This window comes from Leptodactylus fuscus, chromosome 7 (assembly GCF_031893055.1).
Source record: "Leptodactylus fuscus isolate aLepFus1 chromosome 7, aLepFus1.hap2, whole genome shotgun sequence".
NCBI lineage: Eukaryota > Metazoa > Chordata > Amphibia > Anura > Leptodactylidae > Leptodactylus > Leptodactylus fuscus.
In genome coordinates this window covers 100,309,738-100,327,979 of record NC_134271.1, presented here as the reverse complement: position 1 = coordinate 100,327,979, position 18,242 = coordinate 100,309,738, and the positions used below count along the sequence as shown (strand labels likewise).

Sequence of the window (18,242 nt, the reverse complement as noted above, 5' to 3'; positions counted from 1 at the left end):
GACAAATCAGGAATCATGATTGATGAGTCTTAAAATATGCCAAATTGCTCCAAAATATGTTAGTGTAAAGTCAACCACAAGGTGGCATAAAAAAAATCCTATAGCAAGAGGCAACAATTTGAAACCTTGATGAAGTTGGCAAATCACTTTGGTCCTGAACTGACATCTTTATTCATAGCCAATACAGTAAGGAGCTTCTACATCCAATATATTATTGTGTGGGTAGGTTTTATAATGCCCCATCCAGTGGTGCTCTGCCCCACGACCTCAGCTCAGGTAATGCATAAACTTCAGCATGGACAGAAACCTAAGTGGTGTCAAAGTGAATGGGAAAGCTATATAGAGTGCTACCTGCAGTGATAATGATACAATATATATGTTCTGCTGAATTATTAGCTAAACACTAAGTTTCCACGTCAGAACCCTTTGCAGGTATATACTGTACATGTGGCCTCAAACTCTCTATATAAGCTAATGGTGCCATTGAGGAGCTGAAACATTGCTGTTCATGTTTGCTATGGGTGAATAAAATGTTGGATTACTTTGGATGATGCCACTTCTGACTTTCTTTTTGGATTACTGGAGTTGTGGGATTGTATGGAAATGGTCTGACTGGGCTTCTGCTTCTACATTTATTATTGAACATTGAACACATATATACTAAAACTATTCCCTACCAATAGGGAAAAAAATACAAAATTAAAGTGGAGCCACCTCCACTATCTTATGGGCCACGGCCATTAAAGTTTGTTTTTTGTTTCTAAACTACTGTATGGGGCCATTCACACGGCAGAAATGAAGAGGAATTCCTCTTTATTTTCCGTGTTCCAGCATTCAGTCATGGCTTTCCGCTGCTGACTAGGCCCAGATGAATGGCCCTAATTCATAGGGAGTCTCGAGACACAAACTCTGCAGCAAGATAGAGCAGGACACTTATTTTTCCAGCATCTTGCTGTGATTTCAGTTTCCTATTGAATACATTGGGACGCAGAATCTTCCCCCCAATCAGCGTCATATTCCTATGTGTGAATATCTGTTACAGACTGTACCGCTACTGTTACACCATACTAATGTTAACAAATTACATATGGCCTTTGGATCTTTCACTTGGGTAGCATCAACTTATTTCCTAAGCTTTTCTCAGGCATTGGTTTACCCAAGAATATTTGGGGGCTGAACCTCCCTGATGAGTTTACTCCACAATTTCCTGCATCAGATGTTTTATTACAGATTCCAGCTGCTTTTTCCACAGCCCAACTTCATAAGTGACTGAAGTCCTATGAAGCTAAATATATAACAATCTATGCATCTAATTAAAATAATTATTGTTTTTAAAGCCACCCGACTTGGACTACACACCTTTATACCCTACTGCCAGAGGCTACCATTCCTGCCTGGAAGACAGTAAGGGGAGTTCTCTTATCTGCTTCCAAAAAACATGATACTCTAAGGCTCCGTTCCCATGGAGTAATGCGCCACGCATTCTGACATGTAACACGAGTCATAGTGTGGCGCTTCAAAACAGATCCCATTGACTTGAATGTATGCCGGTTTACGCAAGCTACACATTGAAATCAATGGGTTACAAAGCCTCCAATTGATTTCAATGTATAGCAGCGTAAGCCGGCACACATTGAAGCCAATGGGATCTATTTGGATGCGCCACATTCTGACACGTGTTTACGTGTCAGAATGTGCGGCGCGTTACTCCATGGGAACGGAGCGTTAAGGAAGTAAATTGGTTCTGAAGGATGCAGTCATGTACCAAATCCTTCAAAGGGAATCATTAGATTCTTTGTAGTGTACAAGCTTGGCAGTATTTGGTGCATTCTGTGGTTATAGCAGCATGAATCTACTGGGTGATTTGCCTTTCAAGACATATTACAGATGACGTCTTCAGATAAGCTTCTATATGTACATGAGGAACTGCACAACTTCTGACCATTATGTGCCTTCTATTTTATAGCAGTTTTCCCCAGTGCAGGTTCTCTTCAATTCCCAGTAGGGCCGAAATTGAGGAAAACCTACTGGACGCCCCGCTTATGAGTATTTTACGTCCTAAGGATTTGAGTCCTCCCACCACTCCCCTCCCCTTGCTGAGTGTTAGGGCCTCCGTGACTGCTTGGCGTTACTTTTTGTCGTACACCTCCAGGGAAGACCTGGTTCCATTGTCGAAGTTACCTCTATTATATTTGACCTCTTTTCTCCTTCAAATGCAACTCCGTGGGTGGGTCTCTAGGGGCCTCTATAAAGTGGCCCATCTTTATTCTGATGACGGGTTTAAGTCGTTCTCTAAGCTACAGGATGAGTTCCATCTCCCTAAAACAGACTTTTTTAAATATTTACAGTTTCATCATTTTTTTCAATCCTATGAGCCCTCTAGACTGACCTTTCCCAGACTGGCTTTGAAGTTGTGGAATAGGTCTTCACCTGTTAGAGGTGGGTTGTCTGTGTTTTATGACTTTTTCTCTGTTCCCCCGGTGCGGGTCAAGCCTCTTCACCTGCTCCGTTGGGAAGCGGATCTTGCCAGAATGATTCCTCTGTCGGACTGGTATGCTGCAGCCGGGTTTGTTAAACGTGTCTCTAGGGGGGCGTCTCATTGGGAAACGGCCTTGAAAATAATTCTGCGGTGGTATAGGACCCCAACCCAATTGGCGCACATTGATTGTTCCTGTTCTAGACTCTGCTGGCAGGGATGCGGCCAAGTAGGTTCCTTCTTGCATTTGTGGTGGGAGTGCCCCCTGATTCGAGCCTTCTGGACGGCGGTATTTCACTTCATGTCCACCATAGCCGGTTTTGATATAAGTCCTTCTCCTGGTCTTGCCCTATGCTTTTTAGATGCTGGTAGTTTTCCCTTGGAGATGCAGGTCGTTCTGGGGCAGATTGTGCTAGCTGCCCGGACCATGATCGCTCGTCAGTGGAAGTCTGCTCTTTGCTTAACCGTAACTGAATTACTCCACCATATGGAATTAGCATGCACCTTGGAACGTATGTTGGCCAATAAAAATCATACTTACGCCAAATTTCGAGCCCAATGGTCCCTTTGGATCTCGTATATGGAGTCTAGTAAGGTGGTAGCTCTTTCTCTTCGGCCTCAGGCTGACCCCGTGGGGACCCCTTAGATCATTGTTTATTTACTGTACCATCATCCCAGGTGGCTTCATTTTCATTTCTTTTTTTTTTGCTATATCCCGTGTTTCTCCAGTATTGTGCTCAGGTATAATGTTTCTGTTATTGTTTGGTTTTCTTTTGTTTCTATCTTGTCTCTCTTATTCTTTTTCCTACTCCTTTCCTGTGCCTCTCTGGCTATGTTCCCTTCTTAATTCTCCCTCCGTGCTTCTGCCTCTTTGTTTTGCTTTGTGGTTCTTTTCCTCTTTTCTGTCTTCTCGTAGAATTGGTGCTTCAGTAGCGTTTGTGTATTTGGCCTTTTGGTCTCTTGTTTATTTGGTTATGTTTGTGACTCCCCTTCACTTAGGTTGCAATCCGAAGTTCCAGCCTTGTAGTTCTACTGATTGGAGTTCTGTTGGTTTTTCTTATGTTTGTAACTGTTTTTTTACATTGTAAAATTTCTCACAGTTTTCTCTTTTCAATAAAAATCATATTTAAAATAAAATCAATTCTCAGTAGTTCTTGTGCTAGAGGGTTGAGACTGCTTACCATGATGTCCATACCTCCCAACTTTCAAAGGACAGAAAGAGGGACAAAATATGTGGTGCGCATAGTGTGCCACTGCAAATTTAGCTCCACCCACTTCTAAATTGACTCCGCCCATTTTGATCAATTTCTCTTTATGCTCTCCACACAATAACCCTAATAGTACTCTATCTTCAGCTCTTACACTTATCAGCCGGTTTAATTGAAGTTGGCTGATAAGGGCTGAGATAGGGAGTCCAATACCTCTGTATTTAATGCAAGCGTACTCAAATCCAGCTCTGCTACATCAGCTTCATACTGTGGTAATGCATTTACAACCAATCCCTCATTACTGACTGCAAACATAGCAGATAGCAGAGCAAGTGAAACCCTGCCCACCAATGTGCCCAGAAAACCAGGAAGTGGCGGGGCCACACGGTGGCTCAGTGGTTAGCACTGCAGCCTTGCAGCGCTGGAGTCCTGGTGTTCAAATCCCGCCAAGGGCATAAAACCATCTGCAAGGAGTTTGTATGTTCTTCCCGTGTTTGCATGGATTTCCATCCCATATTCCAAAAAAGACATACTGATAGGGAAAAATGTACATTGTGAGCTCTATGTGGGGCTCACAATCTACATAAAAAAAAAACAAAAACAGGAAGTGAACAGAGCACAGAGCCTGCGGGTTGGGGAACAAGGGTTATGGGAATACCCCTTTAATGTCCCCCTCCAGCTGCCCCAGTTGGGGGCAACTAGAGGGAGACATTAAACTGTGGAGTTAGCTGGTGGGGGACATTAAATTGTTGCAACCAGAGGAGGACATTAAACCATGGGGGAAACTGGAGGAGGATATTAAACTGTGGGGGTAGCTGGAGGGGGATATTACCGTGCCCCTCCAGCTGCCCCAGTTTAATATTCTCCTCAGTTTACTGTCCCCCTGTAGTTACCCTCAGTTTAATGTCCTCTTCCAGTTTCCCCCCTGGGTTTAATGTCCCTATCCAGTTGCTCCCAGTTTAAGGATCCCTGCTCTCCTTCTGATGCAGGCTGTACCCTAAAGACCCTGTCTCCCTCGATATCAATGATACTCCAGGGACTCCTATACCATCCTAAACATCAATCCAATCCCCAGAACCTCCAGGATACAGTCCCATGTAAATACCTCATCATTAGGATGGTACTGACCTGTATTGATGTGAATAAAATACTTAGGAAAAGGTGGAAAATTTACCGCATCATTCACTGCAGCAATATATATGTGTGCATCTCTCTGCTGCCCTTCGCATAACCATCTATGTGCATCTGTAATCTGATACTTCATTCAGCTGACAATCAATCTTGGAAGACCAAGGCTGATTTAGTACAATTTTCAGCATAGTGTAGGTGGGTAGAAAAGCAGCACTTTTCTTTTGTAAGGTATATTACGCAGAGGGTGGCACAGTTAGTGGCCACACAAGTAATCATAATTGGTATCATGAAGCAGACAAGGAAAAGTCAAGTACAGTAGAAGTCTCAAGTTTATTTACACAGACATTGGCAGCAGTTCTGTAAACAAGGATTTCACATTCCATTTTGGAGGCCAAAATTCAGAAGACTCTTCAATCAATATCAACCAGTTCAACCTCAAAGAAGAGCTTAGCATTAGGTGGGATTCTGGGAATGCAGTTAAGGAAAAGTAATAAGATCTTGAATGATTCAGGTAATACAAGAAGGGTCTAATGTCCTTTACTGAAGTACACTGAGTATATTACATAGACCTAGGTCAGGCTGGAGCTATTAGAGACGAGCGAGTATATTCGATCGAATACTTCTGCCACATAGCTCCCGGCGCCAGGGAAGGTGGGAGGGGCAGTAAAAATTCAACGCCTGGAAGTGTTTTTGCATTGGGAGCTATGCGGCGGAGGTACTCGATCGAATATACTCGCTCATCTCTAATAACTATAATGTAGGGAGTTTGTTTCATATTATGTAATTGTCATCAGTCTCAGAAATGTGGCTGTAACAGACTATAATTAACCAGATCACACAGCCCTCAATACAATGGTGTTTTTTTGCGTAAACTATCATGCTCTGTAGAGACACTGGCAGACAGTGGTCTCCTTCACAATTTAGGCTGAGGCCCCACATGGCAGAGAGGCAGGTTTTTTTTGCTGTTGTTTCTTATAGCCAATAATAATACTTGTAAGCTATTTCTAATGGTGTCTAGAGAACTAGCAGTTTTTCTATTTTTTCACCAGATAAAAGGATACTTGGCATCAGGCTGTCCTTTTTTGCCATAGGCCCATTCTGCTTCGATTTCAAGTTTGGCTTTTTCTCCTTTGCTCATAGTAAGAAGCGCCTCATCCCACTGCAAGAAATTTAAGTTAAGAAACCTCTTCTCAAATAATAGGTACAATCACAGGGCTGTATTGTGTGCACTTATACTCACCCCTCTTATAACTTTACCAACACCAACTTTAAAGCTCAAAGGCTTAGCACCTTTCTTCTTCTTTGCACCTGATAAATATATAGTAAAGTATGAGATTATATACCGGTATATTTTTTCTTTTTTTTAACAAATGTGTTAAAGTGGTGTTCCCATCTTGGGATGGGATTGAACACTTAGCTCATTCCACAATTCCATTAGACTTCAATGAAGATGGCCATATGCGGCCATTTTTCCATAAGGAAAGTGGTCGGTGTTACCTGACGACGTCAGTATCCCCGATGAGGGTTATCAGCATTGTTTAATATGGGGACACATTTTTAGGTGAAGGTATAGGATTATCAAGTTCAGTTGGGATACTAGCAAATGCCCCATTATCCAAAAACAAAACTTTTTCAGACTATTTAGAAAGAACACATGAAGGGCAGAACACATCCAGGGGAACAGTACAATCCACTATTATAACTGTTCCCTTTAATCAAAATTTTTTCAAGCTTTTGCTCCAGTTCTAAATACAGCGCCACTCTCATCCAAAATCTACATCTGGTACTGCAACTCACTGCTTAAACGTATATTGCAATGCCAGGCACAACCATAGATAACATTGGTACCATTTCTGAAAAAGCAGTCCATTTTTTAATATAAGAGAAATCCTCTAAAGTAAAGGTAAATTGTAAATGAATATATATGTATGTATATAGGGTAAAGCATACAAACAAAAAATAAAATTTTCTTACTAGTAGGGATATTGGAATCAAAGACAGTGCCATCCTCTAGTGTTCCGGTATACCAGCAATGAACAGTGTCCCCTTTCTTTGGGAAGTTGGTTTTATCCCCCTTCTTCAAAATGGACTTCGTGTATTTTGGGGGGCCCTAGTTTTTAAACAAAAGATTAAGATAACTGAATGTATAACTAAATACAGGCAATTAAATACACAAATGGCATATAGTCTATAATACTTACATCATCCACAACTTCTTCTGGCTTTGTTTCAGTGGTTTTTCCATCACTGACCTTAAGATCTTTAACTTCTTTAGTCACCTGATCCACACTGTCCTTTCCTTTGAAACGCTGTAACAGCAGGAATGGTGCGCAAAGTGTGAATGTAACTCTACATTACCTGAATGTGACATTTCATTATAGATATTCATGGGTTTATTTCACAGGCAACATTGTTTTTTGTCAACTCCTGGAAAAATATGAATGAATTGGCTGATCCTTATTGAATTAATGTATTCCTATGTAGTCTGATACTGTTTGAACAGTAGTAGACAACGTAAGAACACAAGTGCAGTGGTAACGCCCAGTTGTCAATTCTAAAAGAGTTTCCAAAAGATGCAGAGGAATAGCACAACACAGACTTCTAAGAACTTTTATTTCACTGAATGTTCACGCATTTAAAGGGGGTTTTCCAGGCTAAAGACAATGATGACCTACCCTTAAAGAAAAAAAAATAAAAACCGCTCCGGCGCCTCCTAGTGCAGCTCGGTCCTACTGCTCTGCAGTCGTTTACCGGAAGTCCTCGCCAACCATAGCGTCCCGTGACATGGGACAGGGATTTCTTCCAGAAGAAAACACTAGACTTGTAGGACTGAACCGCGAAAGGAGGCACAGGGGAACAGGCCAGTGTGTTTTGTTTTTTTTCCCTCTGATACTGATGACCTATCCAATTAATAGGTCTTCATTGTATTTAACCTGGAAATTATGTTAATAAAGCAGACATATCAGGAGAGCATGTTTCACTACATGAATAAAATCATTAATGACTAATTCCTATCATTAATGTCACCATACGGATCAACACTCCATTATGCTTACCTTAGTCTCAAAGAGCTTTTCATAGGCTGCGATAAGATTATCTTTCTTTGCAGTTTTTGCCACATTCTTTATGTTTCCAAGCAATTTATGTTCTGCAAGAAACTGTGGAATAAAAATATCATATTGTTAACACAATATACAGCAGAGTTCCGTTGTGGCATTACAACTCCTAGCATGCTTTCAAATTTTTCACATAAACCTTGACTATCCACAATTTATTTCCTATACAAACTTTGGAAGAATAAAGATGCCTCTGCTTGGATAGAAGTGCCTGAAGCAGGTTAAAACTGATGTCTTCTGAAGGGGATGTTGGAACTGACGGCAATAAGATTAGTGAAACCATGAATGCGAGGGAATGCATAGGGCGAGATCTATACAGTGACATGTGTTTGGCATCCCAGGTCAGCTTTTTCACTTAAAGAGGACCTTTCATGGGTTTGGGCACAGGCAGTTCTATATACTGCTGGAAATCCGACAGTGCGCTGAATTCAGCGCACTATTGGCTTTCCCGATCTGTGCCCTGGGTAAAGAGCTATCGGTACCGATACCGTAGCTCTTTAAAGTCAGAAGGGCGTTCCTGACAGTCAGTCAGGTACGTCCTTCTTCAAAGCAGCACCTATTGCGCTGTACAGTGTGAATGGGGAGGAATGTCTCCTCCCCTCCTGATAATACTCGTCTATGGATGAGTACTGTGAGCAGAGGGAGGGGGTGTTCCTCCTCTATGACACTGTACAGCGCGATAGGCGCTGCTTTGAAGAAGGACATACCTGACAGACAGCCCTTCTGATGATGAAGAGCTACGGTACCGGTACCGATAGCTCTTTACCCAGGGCACATATCGGGAAAGCCGACAGTGCGCTGAATTCAGCGCACTGTCGGCTTTCCAGCAGTATATAGAACTGCCTGTGCCCAAACCCATGAAAGGTCCTCTTTAAAGAGGACCTTTCACCTTCTGGGGCACATGCGGTTTTATATACCGCTAGAAAGCCGACAATGCGCTGAATTCAGATAGTCTTTTAATAGTCCCACCATGGGGAAATTTCAGCGCATTAGAATAATTAGTATATTATTTATTAACAACCTTTTGAGCAAAAAACAATCTCAAAGCAGTTGTTGCCCCCCCCCCCCCCCCCTCCTCCTTTCCTCAGGATTCTAGACAGGAATGGATTCTAGCTGGGGCTACTTGATGGGAAGATATTTAGGGTAGGGTTACATGGCAATTTTGTCCCCGACTCTCATTCCATAACGAAGGATCACCGTGTCGCCCTGTTCATTAATGTTAGTGAATGGATTGTAAGCTCTTGGGAGCCAGGCCCTTAGTCCCATTGTGCAAATTGATTATTTCATTGTAATGTATCTTTTTTGTCTGTACATGAACCCTACAAATTGTACAGATTGCTGCGGAATATGTTGGCACTATATAAATAAAATGTATGAACAGAGATGCATTACAACCTCGAGGATTCTGCTGCTGCTTCTAGTCACCACAAAGTCACACATTGTTTGACTTTTTTGTGAGGGTCCTAGCACCCTTGGGTCACAATGCAACTCCATTGACTAACATGAGTGAGGGCGCTGCAGGATAACATGGCAGTCACCGCCTTAGCGCAATATGAAGACATTTAGTAAAGCTTAGTAATTCTTACACCTCTTCACCATTGCTGTGTGGGAATCTTTACTCTGTCATTGGTATCAGAAATAAAGCTGAATGAAACTGCTCTGTGGCGCTTCTAAACTACAATCCCCTCCAGACCCTCCCGCTGAGAGTTGTAGTTCCCCAAGAGCCGCAGAGTTGCCTGCACCCCCTCCCGGGCTTGTCCCATAAGACTTGGCTCTGGTACCGATTCGGACGCATGCTGCTGCAGAAAGGCGATGACATCTTTCTTGGGCAGGTCCTCACTGTGAAGCTTTTCACTGCTCCACTCCCTCACGGGTTCCCCTGCAGCAGCTGCCATGACATGTGCGCTTTTTTCTTCTTTTATCCTTTTAAAACAAAGCAAACTTTATTCGCCGAAGCGAGGCCGGAAGACACAGTCACGTGACTAGAGTTCTGCTGCCGCCATATTAGATGTGGGAAGGCTGCCACTGCCGAAATCATGGTGTCAGTGACAACTGTGAGCGCCTCTATTGCTCGTGACGTGTTTCCGGGGCGCTGATTTCAACCATCTGACTACCATGTAGTGTTTATGTAAAGTTCGCATGGAGCCGGAGGGATGAACGGGAAGCAGAAGACTCTCTTCCAAACATGGGGCTCCGGTGTGGCCCCTGAGCCTAAACGACCTCCGGAGCCTAAAAAGAGTAAAGGGAAGACAGCCAGAAAGGGGAAGAATGCCTTATCCCAGGGGCCCCCTCTCAGGGCCAATCCACCGGTTTGGGCCAGCTCTGTGGAGCATGGTGCTCAGGACGAGGATGATGATGATGATGTCCTGCTGGTTGCTGTGTATGAGGCAGAGAGATCCCTAAACCAAGGAGTTACCACTGACCCTGAACCCCCAGGCACCAGCAATGGCCCCCCTGTTTGCCCTCCTCCTATTGCCACTGATATCCAGAACTTGCCTGGCTTTGATTTGTCAGCTGGTCGTGTATGGATCTACCCCACTAACTACCCCATGCGGGCATATCAGTTCAACATGGCGCATGCTGCCTTACTGCACAATACCCTGGTCTGTCTCCCTACGGGTCTGGGTAAGACGTTCATCGCCGCTGTGGTCATGTATAATTTCTACCGCTGGTATCCCTCTGGGAAAATAGTTTTCATGGCACCAACCAAGCCACTTGTGGCGCAGCAGATTGAAGCCTGCTTCCGAGTCATGGGGATTCCTCAGTCACACATGGCCGAAATGACAGGTAATAAATTGGGTCCACTATAATCTGTGACTATAATGAAGGCTGGGTGACTGTGGGCATCGGCACGGTATTGGTTTTCCTGTATACAAACATAACACTGTCTAATGTATGATCACTGGAATAAGTTTTTAACAGTTTGACAGAAGAGGACAACTCAAAACTATTTATTGGTAAACTTTTTACTCAACAGCGCCACCTATAAGAAAAAAAAACAACTTAACTAGAATAGCCTGGACTTTAGCACTCAGCTGAATTTATGGAAGAACTGGTATGCCTGTGTAAACATTGAAGGGGACAATGCACTTGTAGGGGCATCATGACACCACATTGTGCTGACCAACAGGTGTCCGGAGGGTTGGACCCCACAGATCAGCTTCAGATTAAACATTTGCATTGGTTGTCTGTAAATCCTGCAGCAGTAAATTCAGTTTTCAGAGTTCCCCGTGTAGTCACTGCTAACGTGTATGTGCTTTTTTTTTTTTTTTTTTTTTTTTTTTTTGTGCATTAAAAAGTTAAGTTAAAATCCGCAGTATAGGTTGATAACCTTTCCTTAGCGCTGTTACGGAGCCAGGAGCAGATGGCTCTGTACACTGTGCAGTGTTCAATTGTTAGTAGTTCGGCAGTGTGTGAACCTAGCCTTGTTTTGGTCTGAGGCCCAGACAGCAAACCCCAGATCTTTATTCTTAAGAGTTCATCCCTCTAATGCTCTTTCTTTGTGTCACTTTTCACTGAGATTTTTGCATTCTATTCATGAGCTAGACATATCTGGCTGAACAGAACTTGCCCCAAATCATTAGCTCCTCATGAATGCTTGCATGTAAATAGTGAAGGCTTATTGCAATAGTTTTGCAATAATATTAAAGATCTAGACTCCGAAAGACCCTGTTAGGAAGGATATATATATATATATATATATATATATATATATATATATATATATATATAAGTCACCTGCTTTGGACACCGTATACAACCAAAAGCAGAGAGTGGCTAATAAACATGTATTTCAAGGATGGCTATTCACTTGAGTGGCTGGCATGTAATTCTGCATTTTCCCTGTAGAGGCCGCTGCAGTTGAATTGCAGTATAGCTGTTGGAAACTTTCTCTGCAAGATTAGATGTTTGCTGGAAGTCATCGAAAAAGAGGGTCTCTTGATGTGATCCTTTTAAACAAGTCTGGAAACATAGTTTCCATAGCCCCATTGATCTATAGGTTTGATGCCTTCCATCGGATTACATTAGAAGCACAGGCACCTGTTTGGAAAGGGCTCATTTGTATTGCCCCCTACTTTACATATACCACCATACTCCTTGCCCTCCACTTCATGAATGTTCTGCTGCCATTAATAAGGTATTCCTTTAATCCTCCATGACTTTACATAATTGGATGCTACATATTGCTCTGTGATTCGAGGTCCTGTATGTGTTATGTTTGTCATTTATTTGTATTGTCCATGTGCTTTCAGGAACCACCCAGGCTCATAATCGGAAAGAAATATGGCAGAGGCATAGAGTCTTCTTCCTTACTCCTCAGATCATGGTGAATGATCTTACCAGAGGTGCCTGTCCTGCCAGTGACATCAAATGCCTGGTCATAGATGAGGCTCACAAGTCCCTTGGCAACCATGCGTATTGTCAGGTAAGCTAGAACCAGAACAAAACCATCCATGGGGTTTTCTGGGACTTAGGATCTTTGGAGTTTTCTGGCATTTAGGATATTTAATTCATAATCTGTGGGGTTCAAAGCCTAACACCCACTAAGATAGCTCAGTGCCATTTAAAGTAATGGGATTAAGCTGTAATACCAAACACAACCACTATACAATGCAAGGCACTATACTTGGTATGCAGTAAAAAGGCCACTGTGGTCTTCCAACACCATGGTCTGTGAGGTTGGAGTGTCAGTTGTTGGATATTTAATGATTTCACAAACATAGTCATTAATTTCAAAGGGTGTGGACAGTGGCCAGGCTGTGGTGCTAGTGAGGGGTTGTCCTAAAATGTATCATGTGTATTTAAAAAGGGTCTGCTTTCCAGAAACAGAACCCTTCTTGTTAATAGGCTGTGTCTGGTATTACAATTCTACCTCTCTGAAGTGGTTGTTGTATTACTAGACACAGCCTATGGCCAAGAGGAGGAGGGGGGGCTGCTTATGGAGTAAAGCAAGACTGTTTGTTTTTCCTTAGTCTTCCTAAATTATAAACTTTTGTATTCAATTCCAGGTTGTACGAGAGCTCAGCAATTATACCAAGCAGTTTCGGATCTTGGCTCTTAGTGCTACCCCTGGCAGTGATACCAAGGTGAGACTATGTTGTGTCTTATGTATGATGCCTTGCTATTCTGCAGAGGCCTGTGGAGTTGGAGTTTAGCCCAGTTTTGGGTGGAGTTGGAGTCAGGGGAAAAAAGTTTGATTACATGATACATTTATTAGTATTGCATCATTAGATTGTCACTTATATAGGGGTTGAATCACTGGCTTGTTTTCTTGAATTGGAGGATCTTTACTGCTTCTGTCTGACCATGGCTGAGCAATGCAATTTATGAAGGAGTCTTTTGGAGTTGGACTGTGGGAACCATGCAGGAATCTGTGGTTTGGTCCATCGCCTCCACAGCCCTAGTTCTGCATTACCCAGGCTGCACATGAGCAGCTCACTCCTAAACAAGCCTGCTTCATTGTATACTTTCTAGAAAATGTTTTTTTAAAGTGGTTTGCAATTAATGACTAGATCTGTGCACTGTATACATTACATGCAGAGGTATAAGATGCAGAGTCCTGGTTTGTTGTATACAACTTAAGAACTCATTATACTGGAAGCTGAATCTGAGTTTCTGTGACAAAAGGATTTTTTTCTTGTAGAGCTATTCTTTGTGTTGAGGCTCACACTGGGTTATTACTGGAGTTGTGGGCTCCATTTTTACACTCTGCGTAACTATACTGATAAATTACTTTTATAATGGGTTCATCAGTTTTGTGTTTAGAAATAGGTAGTATAGGAGCCATGACAGCAGTGTGATCATAGCTACCGGTATGTGGCTATATTATGGCAGATCCGGAAAGTCTGGCAGTGTCTTGCTTCTCTCTGCCATTCAGGACACATGCACCTCTCAGCTAAGTCGAGAATGCATGTGTATGGGGACATCGGGTGTGATCGTCATCTGGACAGCATTAGGAGTTTTCAGGTTTTACTGCAGTTATGTTTTAGGCTAAGACACCATGGTGCGCAAAAGCTGCTTTTTTTGTTTTTTTTTAGCCAAAGCCAAGGTTGGATTAAGCAAACGGGAGATCAAAAAGTATAAGTGCTTTTTTATATTTCCCATCCCTCTTATAGTGACTTCAGGGTTTGGCTAAAAAAAAAAAAACTGCAGCAAAATCTGCAACAACCCCCCCTTCCCCAGCCTTTCTGCAACGTGGAGCCTCCGCCTGGTAGTGATTTCTGTGGTTCTGATACAAGAACTAATGCATCTTACTAATGGAGATGAGAATGAGTGTGCCGGATCTGCCAGTCTATAGTGTACATAATACTAGGAATCTTATTGTAAACCTCATACCTGTCAAACTGATTCACACAGAATGTTTTGTCCCCTTGTCTTATGTACAATACCAATACATAGTAGGAACTTCATATAACATATATTCAATAATTATATTCATCTGCTTTTTGTCAAGAAATGATGCAGTGTAGTCCTCCAATATTTGTATAAGTATGAAATGTGTTCCAGAAATGAGAGTTGCTGCTAAATCAATTCTTCTTTTAGGCTGTGCAGCAAGTTGTATCAAACCTGTTGATCAGCAGGATAGAGTTGCGGTCGGAGGATTCCCCGGACATTCAGCCTTATTCCCATGCAAGGCAACTTGAAAAGTTTGTGGTACCTCTGGGAGACGAATTGGAAGCCGTGCAGAAGTCCTACATACAGGTGAGCCCGGCTCCTAGCTGGTATATACAGTATAATGTGGATATGTCAGGTGTGCACTAGGGCTGGTGTCGCACTGTTCATATTCTGTCAGCAGATGGCGCTATTGTGCAGTATTGTTTTCATCGAAAATGTTGTGTCTGTTAACTCAAACCATTCCTGTAAAAGGCGATTAAATGGGTATTCCTATCTTATAAGTTTATGGCTAATGCTCAGGATATACCGTAAATGTCTGAAGCACTGGGACCTGCAAATATTTCCAGAACTGCAGTTTCTGTGGCCTCTATTCTTACTCAGCTGTTTTTGAATCTATCCCAGTCATTTGGATTTTGAAGATGGGTGCGGGTCCTGGAGGGGGATCTGCATCTATTAGGCATAAATGTCTACGGTGGAAATACTCATTTAGGTGACTGCCTCAGAGCATGTGTAACATCTTAATTTTGTTGCCCCAGGCCTTCCACACCATCATGTGAGTGTGGCAATGTGATGTGGCTTATTTCTTAAGGTTTTAAAACTGTGCCTATAAGTCAACCAAAATACTATTTCTTTGATTAGGATTTTGTCTCTGCAAACCTTTTATGGCATATTGCTAGACTTTTTCTATATCTTCCATCCACATTTTGTGTAATGTGGATGTTATACACTCTATTAGTCAGCCTGCTAGACATATACTGTCAGATCTCTACAATAAGTGCCCATGGTCTTTATATTAGTGAATGTCTTTTTCTGTACAAGGCTGTCTGAGTGCATGATCTCAGGAACTCGCCATATCTTGGGTGAATTCAGGATAATCCTATTGATTGATTGGTAAAACGTTTTATAGTCTTTTTATTGACTTTTTGCACAGTCGGCAGATATTGCAGTTTTATTGCCTCTGGTTGCAACCGTTGTATTTCGAGCACTCCTCAGAGCAAATAAATTATAATGTTTGCATCTTAGTAGTGAAGGAGAGTGTAAAGGGACACCTCTATTAATTCTTAAAATATATATAATTAATTCCTAACTTTTGAGTAGGCATTTGCATGTTTGCTATGAAAGTAGTGATATAGTGCTTATGTATATATTTTTAGTTTTTTAGTCATTGAATGAATCTGGTTTGTCAACGTGACCTCTTGTGTAATCTCATCTACCTCATAAATTGTAATCTCTTGCGAGCAGGTACTAAGTACCATTGTGTGATTTGACTTTTACTTTGTAATGTCATTTGTCTGTACTTGACCCCTATAACTTGTACAGTGCTGCAGAATATGTTGGCGCAATATAAATAAAATGTATTATTATTATTAATAATAGGATGTAGAGGCCATAGGTTTCAGATGACTGCTTCCAAAACTATTATTTGGCTGCCAGTTAAAGGGATTCTCTTCTTTAGACCTTATCTACTTAGGTTACTTGACAATAAGTTGATCAGTGTCTTTCTTCTGGAAACTGGCACCCTCAGAGATCAGCTGTAACCTGTGGGAAGTTTATACGTGACTTGTTTTCCTATAGCACCAGCACAAGTGATCTTAAACATTACAAAATGCCCAATCAAATCAATAGGCTGTGTAATACAGGACAGGTCTTCTAAAGCAAGAGACTTTGTGACAGGTGTCAACTTTGACATTCTATAAACTACGCCCGTGGTTTGGCTGACCTGCTGTGCTGTCCCTTCCAGATGATTGCTGATGATGGAAAAGCAAGACTTGTCATGAAATCTTCTTATTATGGATGTACATGTATTTGAATGGAGCAAGATGACATGTCTGTCACATGTTCCTCCATCATCTACAAGCTTATAGATTGGACCTTCATGTGAGCATCACAGAAGACATAAGAAACAATAGGGCTTCCCAACCATGTTTATCCATACACAGTGCCTTGTAAACAGTCATGGCTAGGCCTAGTACTGCAGCTCAGTCCATTCAAATGAACCATGCTTAGCTGCAGTACCAGCCTTTGTTCTAATGGATGGTAGTGGTCCTAGGGGTTGTACACGCAACAGTCATACAATGGTGACTTATCTAGATTCTCGGGTAAAGCCATAGCTAATGCTTTTCTGACTGTTCACTAGGGTTCATCATGTTAAACTAGGTTTATTCCACACTTTTTTTTTTTTTTTTATGTAGATTGTGAGCCCATCACAATGTACATTTTTTTTCCCCTATCAGTGTGTCTTTGTAGAATGGGAGGAAATCCACGCAACATGGGAAGAACATACAAACTCCTTGCAGATGTTCCTGGTGGGATTCGAACCCAGGACTCCAGTGCTGCAAGGCTGCAGTGCTAACTAGAGATGAGCGAATAGTATTCCATCAAATACTACAATTCGATTGAATAGTAGTATTCGATCCAAAACCTCTATTTGCATAGTTATTGGTGTACTCAGTCGAATACCACGCGGAAAGGCGGGAAGTATTAGTTTCCCCTCCAACCTCCCCTGGCGCCTTTTTTTTATTTTTTATTATATTTTTTTTAAACACCAATGTCTATGGAGGGGAGGTATTCGATCGAATATACTCGCTCATCTCTAGTGCTGACCACTGAGCCACTGTGTTGCCCCTCACACTTAAATTTATAGGGCTGCCATTACAGTTCCATTGCCTTTTTAAGACTCCTGGGTGGTAAATCGTCATTGTGTAATTAGTACTTTACAAATCTCTAATTGTGTGAATACCCCTGTAGTATATAGAAAAGTGACTCACACCCAGCTTTCCAAATAGTTAATAAATATAGTCTATAGCATGGTGTTGAGCATAGACGTTGGCTGCTTAAGACTTTCTCTTCATCACTGGTGAATGGAATGGCAAATTCCCGTTTCCCTCATATCAGTGCTGCATGGAAGTTAAAAGGTGACATATTCTCCTACCTTCCTTGCACTAGTTCTGAAAGGTCGTCCCCTAAATTGTATCGGCAGAAGAGCTAGTGGGAAACATGTTGTACCCCTTCATTCTTCACTAAATCAGGACTTAGCAGATGAGAGAAGGGGCATAGGGTATTAATTATCTCCATACGTGCACCATCTGTTGGCCGATATAGGAACGTATACAGTTATATTACTGGCCACTTTATGTATAACAGGGAGATCAGTAAATGATTTATATGAGCTAACCTTAAAAAAACAAAAGTGAACTCTCTGACCCGCTGCAGTCATATGACTCTCATAGAGAGGAAGTATGCTGGGTTACATGCTGCTTGTCCTACATGATATACTAATATTACAGACCTCTGTTTGCTCCCATGGAGATGCACTTTATGTAATGTGTTATCAGACCATCAATCTACAGTACAAAGTATACTCTTTATTTAAAGCAACAGCGCCCGGCGGCGGATCCAGAATAAAGCGTCCACAGTTTATACAAATATAGAATTTGCTGACAGCACAGTTACTAAAATATATATTTATCACAAAAAATACACTTTACCCACTGTATAGTCATCTGGCCATTCACTAATAAAATACACTTAGATTTATTTTTTTTTGGACAGTGCCAATTCATTCAGTGTATTCATAGAAACCACTATCTTTTGATGAATGAAGCAGCAACGACTTTTCCTTCAGTCAAATGGGGTGACCTAGGACCCCTATTCTTGTGACTGTTGGGGGTCATTTGTCTTTCATTGCAAAGCAGT

General features: G+C 41.9%; 2 protein-coding genes across 2 annotated transcripts in view; one reads left to right on the top strand and one right to left on the bottom strand.

The window, feature by feature from the left end:
• Positions 1-5,126: 5,126 nt before the first annotated feature.
• Positions 5,127-9,846, bottom strand: FKBP3 (FKBP prolyl isomerase 3). The gene is made up of 7 exons (XM_075280732.1): positions 9,713-9,846; positions 7,872-7,973; positions 7,017-7,124; positions 6,790-6,925; positions 6,056-6,123; positions 5,877-5,974; positions 5,127-5,280 (listed from the first exon to the last, which is right to left on the bottom strand). Exons 1-7 carry the CDS (start codon positions 9,824-9,826, stop codon positions 5,226-5,228), a joined length of 681 nt encoding a protein of 226 aa, XP_075136833.1. The 5' UTR covers positions 9,827-9,846; the 3' UTR covers positions 5,127-5,225.
• A 207-nt stretch (positions 9,847-10,053) lies between these two features.
• FANCM (FA complementation group M) overlaps positions 10,054-18,242 on the top strand; it is an 84,483-nt gene continuing 76,294 nt past the window's right edge. The window contains exons 1-4 of the mRNA XM_075282626.1: positions 10,054-10,718; positions 12,185-12,357; positions 12,941-13,018; positions 14,475-14,633. Coding sequence (XP_075138727.1) covers positions 10,085-10,718; positions 12,185-12,357; positions 12,941-13,018; positions 14,475-14,633 — 1,044 coding nt within the window. The 5' untranslated portion in view covers positions 10,054-10,084. The remainder of the gene's footprint in view (positions 10,719-12,184; positions 12,358-12,940; positions 13,019-14,474; positions 14,634-18,242) is intronic.